This window comes from Habropoda laboriosa, unplaced genomic scaffold, assembly GCF_001263275.1.
Source record: "Habropoda laboriosa isolate 0110345459 unplaced genomic scaffold, ASM126327v1 scaffold65, whole genome shotgun sequence".
Lineage (NCBI taxonomy): Eukaryota > Metazoa > Arthropoda > Insecta > Hymenoptera > Apidae > Habropoda > Habropoda laboriosa.
The window spans coordinates 2369774-2377015 of record NW_017100254.1 but is presented as its reverse complement, the minus strand read 5'-3'; the positions used below and the strand labels follow the sequence as shown (position 1 = coordinate 2377015).

The 7242-nt window shown below is 34.0% G+C and overlaps 2 protein-coding genes across 2 annotated transcripts in view; one reads left to right on the top strand and one right to left on the bottom strand.

Annotated features, from left to right (window-relative positions):
• LOC108572297 (phenylalanine--tRNA ligase alpha subunit) overlaps nucleotides 1-2032 on the top strand; it is a 2220-nt gene extending 188 nt beyond the window's left edge. Inside the window, 7 exon segments of the mRNA XM_017934497.1 lie at nucleotides 88-450; nucleotides 521-742; nucleotides 824-939; nucleotides 1016-1200; nucleotides 1285-1646; nucleotides 1724-1855; nucleotides 1975-2032. Coding sequence (XP_017789986.1) covers nucleotides 88-450; nucleotides 521-742; nucleotides 824-939; nucleotides 1016-1200; nucleotides 1285-1646; nucleotides 1724-1829 — 1354 coding nt within the window. The 3' untranslated portion in view covers nucleotides 1830-1855; nucleotides 1975-2032.
• A 997-nt stretch (nucleotides 2033-3029) lies between these two features.
• Nucleotides 3030-3930, bottom strand: LOC108572461. The gene is made up of 3 exons (XM_017934702.1): nucleotides 3866-3930; nucleotides 3563-3798; nucleotides 3030-3110 (listed from the first exon to the last, which is right to left on the bottom strand). Exons 2-3 carry the CDS (start codon nucleotides 3779-3781, stop codon nucleotides 3030-3032), a joined length of 300 nt encoding a protein of 99 aa, XP_017790191.1. The 5' UTR covers nucleotides 3782-3798; nucleotides 3866-3930.
• Between the last annotated feature and the right edge of the window lie 3312 nt (nucleotides 3931-7242).

Here is a 7242-nt window from a genome sequence, read left to right as displayed (position 1 = left end):
TATAAATTTTAATTTCATCATAACCCTAAAACTTGTATTCATATTTACTAAATTTTCCTTTAAGAAATATAATTTTAATTATTTATTAATTGTGTAATTTATTTTACAGTTAATCACCACTAAACAGATAACTGATAAAAAGTGGGAATTAACATCAGAGGGACAACATGTTGTTGATCATGGGAGTCATGAAGCAGCAGTTTATAACGCAATTCCCAATGATGGGGTACTTCAACTTGAAATTATGCAGTCAGTACCATTTGCAAAGGTTGGATTTTCTAAAGCATTACAGGCTGGTTGGATAGAAATTGATAAGACCAATGGTACACCTGTTGTGAAGAAAAAGGTAGCTTCTATTACAGATGTTACACAAAATGATTTGAAAGATCTAATAAATTTAAGTGATCGTCTTAGAACTGACTATAAGAAGAGAAAATTGATTCAAGAAATGTAAGCTTATTATTAATTTATCTCAGCAATGAATAATAGTTACAACACATTAATAACTTTTTATTAACAGAATCATTAAATCTGTACAATTAGAGAAGGGTCCAAACTTTACAAGAAAAATTGAGAAATTAGAGACAGAATTGACTGCTGATTTGTTGGTGAATGGTGCATGGAAAAAAAAGAAATTTAAACCATATAACTTTGCAGCACTTGGTGCTACACTTGAAGTGGGCCATTTACATCCCCTGTTAAAAGTTAGAAGTGAATTCAGAAAAATTTTCCTTGAAATGGGGTATGTAAAGGAGGAAAGTAAATGAAATATTAAATCTTATAGTATGTTTAACAATTTTATTATATTTCTGTTGCTATTCAGATTTACAGAAATGCCAACAAATAATTTTGTGGAAAGTTCTTTTTGGAACTTTGATGTTCTATTTCAACCTCAGCAACATCCAGCAAGAGATGCACATGACACCTTTTTCATAGCTGGTATTTTTATTAATTACCTTATCACATCAAATAATACAATTATATATGTAAATGAATTTTAAAATTTTCATTTCAGAGCCATCTCATAGTACAAATTTTCCAATGGACTATTTAGAGAAGGTAAAAAAAGTTCATAGTGAAGGGGGCTATGGTTCTCTCGGTTATCGTTACGATTGGAAAATAGAAGAAGCACAAAGGAATGTTCTTCGTACTCATACAACTGCTATCAGCGCGCGAATGCTGTACAAACTTATGCAGCAGGTAGATTCGAAATATTAAAACATTAAAAAATATAAAATATTAAATAATTTTAAATATAAAATATTAAAAACGTTTATTTCTTAGGGCGAGTTTAAGCCGGTGAAGTATTTCAGTATTGATCGAGTATTCCGTAACGAAACTTTGGATGCTACGCATCTTGCAGAGTTTCACCAAATTGAAGGTGTAGTCGCTGATTATAATCTCACATTAGGTGACTTAATAGGAATTTTGTATGAATTTTTTAAGAAACTTGGTATTGTGAAGCTTAAATTCAAGCCCGCGTACAATCCGTACACTGAACCGAGTATGGAAATCTTTTGTTACCATGAGGGTTTGAAGAAATGGATAGAAATTGGTAATAGCGGAATGTTTCGACCAGAAATGTTATTACCAATGGGATTACCGGAAGATGTGAATGTAATTGCTTGGGGATTATCTTTAGAAAGGTAATATAGAAATAAATACCATTTATATTCCCATATTTCATATCTTTTTAAAATTGAAAAGAAATTTTTTCTAATAGGCCAACTATGATTAAGTATGGGTTAAACAATATACGAGATTTAGTTGGACCCAAGGTGGATATGGAAATGGTTTATAACAATCCTATTTGTCGCTTAAACAAGTAAATATTTTTCTAACAATTATTATTAAGGTATTTATGCAAGTAATTACGTCATTGAAATTGAATGTAAAAAAATTAATATAAAATGTAAAAAATTTGATTCATTAAATAAGTGAATAAGTAAGGTAAATAAGATATCCTTCTGACAGGACCAGTCACAATTCTTCTCAAAGAAAGAAACTTGAAGAAAAGAAACAAGAATCGGACAAGTGTAAAAATAAATCTAGCCAGATTAAATGTACAGGGAAATTAGAGAAGCAGAAGCTGATCATATTTTGCGATCCAAAATATCCGATCATATTTATAGAAAATTTCTTTCGTCATGTTAAAACTTATGTTAATATTTTTGTGACTTCTCATGTACATTCTGACGTACAACATTTACCACATGATTTATCAGATTTTTGTTCCGAATATCGGAATATAGATGAAAATGTTGATATACATTTAACAATAATTTGGAAAGAAATTGGAATTGATCCCATAATGAAATTAGCAGGAACTATACAAATAATGGGCGAAGTAAATATAGCACGATACTTCAATCGCTTAATTGAAAATTGTTGTCCGCAAGCGTTGCGCTACGAAAGCAAAGGTGTATTGTATGCAAATCAAATAGATAATTATTTAGAAAAAATACACACTTTGTTACATGCTAACGCGTGTCAAGGTATTCACAGAAAATCACGTTATGTGATGGGCGAGGATATATCCATCGTGGATATATTACTGGAAGCCCTCGAAAAATGTAAACTACGCCAACATAAATAATATACGAATAAACTTTGTAAAATTGTTATCGCCTATTTTTGAATCTTGTATATTGTTGTCTATTATATTAAATCAACAAATAAATTATATGTGTGGTCACGCGCGCATAGCGCGCGCAGCGCAGACACCTGATATTTAAATACCGCGCGCTGAAAGTTGATACCTCGAAATTCAAGTTATTTACGCTTCAAACATGATATCTTAAAGTTGCAAAGTATTAAAAAATGCCAAGTAAATTTGCTGTATGATTTATCTTTAAAGTAATGGAGACTTTTTTACTCTAAAAAATTCAAAGAACAGTAATAAATCTATCTTTTTAATACGCGAAATATTAGTTCATTGATTTTTATGATATGGTAAGGAATAAGAAAAGGATTACCGTGAAAGTTCAACGAACTCATCAACTTTGTGAAAATTTTTTATTACTCTAACCTTATTTCCGAATGAATCCTGCATTGTGAAGAACATTGTATACCTTTTCCCGCGGAATTCTATCCGTATCACGATCGGTCACCTACGATAAAAACAACACTTATCACCACAAAATATGACTTAATACTAACCTCTTACTACGTGAATCATAATATTGCTGTAATTAATATAAGACAAAATTAATACCAATGATAAGTAAAAATTAATGATATAAATGCAAATTACTATTTTTTTCCAAAAAGGAAACCAAGTTATCTGAACCCACAATAAACCGAAAGATTGAAATATACTAATATATAATTATACTAAAAAACATTCGGTGCATTGTGTTACGAATTTACAACGAAATGTGATACCCTAGTAAAAGATGGTGGTAGAATCAGCACAGGACAGAGCAGCGAAGGTCGTATTCTCAGATTTCAGAACTAAATACAGCAACCTCGTTTCAAAATCGATCAAGGGTACTAACAATACGTTTTAAAACCTAATTTTTCTCTGAAATAAAATAATTAAAAATACATTATAAAAATTAACCTGCATCTCCTTATTGGAAATCCACGATTCCTTCGCGAGTCTTGCGGCGATTCGTGGGTTTTTGTAGAAGTTGTTTCGCAACTCGTTCGGCAGGGTGTCTTCTATCGCCGAATTCAGTATATTCGCCGGATGTTGATACACCAATTCCTGGTGAATGTAGTATTGTGGCGCGGCCGCACACAATGCCACCACGATCATAAGCACGATTATCACGTTCATGTTTTTTGCGTTAGATTCTGTAAAACAACAAACTCCGTTCAACTTAAATTAATTATTTCAACAAAAATTTGTTACAACACTCACAGTCCCAAAATGGTCACTCAAAAAGGCTAGAATTATTACTTCACAAGAAGAAGATACCTTTACACAAATAGAATATCGGAAAAGCATAAAATATTTATATGAAGATTTAAAAAAACATTGCAAAGGAATTCACGATGGATGAATCACCATTACCGAGCAGCGCACTAGTCAAAATTCCACGAGAAAACCACCTCGCTCCATCTTGTAGCATACACTTATACTTCGTACATAATACGAAAACTTTAATTGAATCGTTTTCTCGCGAAATTTTGAATATTGCGCCACTATGATATTCCCATTGTTCATCGAATTGCGATTCTAGTTCACTGTTCCAGGTGTTTTCTACATTCACCAAACGTCGCCAGGAATTTGCATCCTCTACTTATATATATTCTACTCGTAATACTCGATTTTCCATAGACTGTTGCTGCCGTGTTTTCAACACTCACCTCTCCACTCGTGCTGCAAGATCTAGTTATTACTCTGGCGCGTGTCTAACTGAATTCAAGATCCGTTACAGTGGTTACTTATATAGCAGCTGTCAGATACGATACGTTCCGGACCTAAGGTTACCGTCGATGTTTTCTTGGCCATTACCCGCCTTCTGGCCGCTTCTCTCGGCTTTACCTATCGGGCGAGGCCATTCGATCCCCCTTTTGATGCGTTTCAAGGGTGAGGATCCCTTTAAGTCGCCGCTCGTCGCCGTTCATCCGCGACCTTCCTGTTTCTCGTTGCTTGATCCAAGCCGCTCTGCACGATATTAGATGCTGGATACGCGATACACTGCTCTATTCATGGGTTTTGGGTTACGCGGTATACGATAGATTTAACAGTAAAATGAAAAATGGAATTGGTAGATTATATACATTGGTACATTGTTAGTATAAGAGTAGGAGTAGGGGTGGGGATACATGGGTAGGAAGCTGTTTGTGGAGATATTCAGAAGATGAATGTTTTTAATGAACGTGTTCTGAGATTCGTTGGAAACTCTTTTATTTCCTTTGGAAACTTTTGTAGCCTTTTGTTATTATACTTGCATTTTCTGAAGGGTGTCATTGGTATATACATACATTGGTGCACTGTCTGCTAATGTAGAAGTTGGGTGAAGGTTTGTTGGCAGAAGGTTTTGTATGAATTGGTACCGTTTTTGTGAAAGAAATCAGAAGGAGAATATAACTCCTATAATCCCTCCTGACATTGTTTGGAAACATTTCATTCTCTTTGAAATTTTTAGAATCGTTTCTACTTTCTACTTTTTATAAGGACATTGCCTTTTGTTTTATCAGTATTAGTCTGTATTAATTTGTTTAATTATTCGTGTATTGATTATGCCTCAAAGAGTACAGCGAATCATGGTCAAGTTCGTGTTAAGTATTTTCCAATTGAAGCTGGTGGTTCATTAGAAAATGAACGTCGATTTAACCGTAACAGCATTACGATTCGGTGCATGCACTGTTACGAATCAATAAAACGCAGCGAACTGCTGGATCACGTTGTACCCTATGGATATTCTGGAAGTGTTCCTTCGGTTTTCACTTTGTTTGGGGGAATAATTCAGCAGGCACGGCATTCAGCTGATTCACAGCGTTACGCATCATGAATTTCTTAAAAGTCGCACTCTACAATAAGAGCTAGTCTACCGCTCAAATGAGCTAGTACATACCGTGAAATTTGGTGAGTGAAAAGTTCGTACGTGCATTGGGCAATCAATTTTATACTGCGACTAGAATTTCCTGTATTTTTTTTAACGAGACTTGACCATATATAAAAAATAAAAGCTATTTAACAGTAACTACGTAATGTGTTAATTGAAACACTCACCTTGTTCTAAGAATACCGAAATAACTCGGAGGTAAAATTAGAATTTCAAATTTTCCAACTTTAAAAATAATTATCTAATTGAATGAGAAATATTCTGCAGGAGTTACTTCACTCGGTAGACCTTGGAGTGTGCAATTAGAGCTTAAAGTAACTCACGGAAGAATTCCAAAGAAATTCAGGAAGAGGAAAAAAAAAGTGGAAATGAAACTTAACTTTTCAAAATCGAATATTATTAAGGTATTTGACAATTTGTCGAGAGAGTTCACTAAACTGTTACGTTGGCCGTGTCGGTTGGCGAGTTTCAACCGCCCACACAGGTTCTTGCGAATTTTTTTCGACTGCGCAGTTTTCCGGTTTATGCGTCGCGCATAATAGTATCTCCGTTCGACGTGAGAGCTGGATCCGGGTTAAACTCACGAGCTACGCTATAACGAACCCATGCACCATTCGCAATTCCAAACTTCTCTGCTTTTCTCCTGCGTTGACCGTGCAGAATTTCGCTTTTTTCGCTCACGTACGAATCTCACGAACGTAAATCCTCCTATTCTCTTTGTAATCCATGCACAACAAACAGAAATTATTTTAGGGATACTTTAGGTTAACGAAATGCCATTAGAGTGTTTAAAAACGCGGGAAAGATATAATTGTCGTTGTTTAAATTTAAGGTTGGGTTAGACTTTAGGTGTAATTTTGAAGAATTTTTCTCGGAACATTCTCATATAAATAATATAATCTAAATTTATTATAATGACAATATCGAAACAAGAAGTAACATGTATTATGCAATTGTATACAAATTCAGATAAAGAAGTAGACATTGGAATTTCCTATCGAGTGACAATTCGAATATGTGGTCCTTTGATTAAATTGGAAAGGGTATTATGATTGTATATGTTTTATTACGCATGACGTTAAGTACATGTGCATTTTATTTAAGGCGCACGAAATGGACAAGGAATCGAATATACACCTCGTGGTATTTGGGTCAATGTTACGTCCTTATAAGCAATACCCAGAGGCAGTGGTTACCCTTGTCGGAACTGACCTCTGCCTGTTACAGGAAGTTGAAGTTTCTTGACACTTTAAATAATGTATGATAATACGATGAGAAACAGAGAATGAGAGAAAAATGTCAGCGTACGGGAATATCCGCAACTTTGCACTTGAACTAATGGTAATTAATATCATTCAAGATATCGTCTCATCTTGGTACATAAATAAGCCATAGAAATGCCAGTTAGCAAAAAAAAAGTGAAATCACTGCTAACTACAGTTTTAATTTTAAAACAAATAATAATAAAATTTGTTATTAATTTAACAGTTTTCTTACCTCTTTTGTAAAGAAACATCATGGCCGGGGTAATACCCCACTAGTGAGGTAATTCCAGCCAAATGACCTTTTTTCGTTTTATGTTTCTAATTTTGTTACAACGTAAATTTATGCTTTCTCGACCATACTAATGCAAACTAGACACTTCAAGCTATCAATTAGTATCAGAAAATTAAGAAATGTGTAACTTGTTCAAATTTTATAGCATTTCTTGCTTATGTAGCCG

What these genes read in the sequence shown, in the direction of transcription:
- LOC108572461 (XM_017934702.1), bottom strand. Translation starts at nt 3,781, where the DNA reads ATGAACGTGATAATCGTGCTTATGATCGTGGTGGCATTGTGTGCGGCC. An exon ending in TTTCCAATAAGGAGATGCAG is followed by an intron (nt 3,111 to 3,562) that starts GTTAATTTTTAT and finishes TTTTTATCGTAG; the next exon opens with GTGACCGATCGTGATACGGA.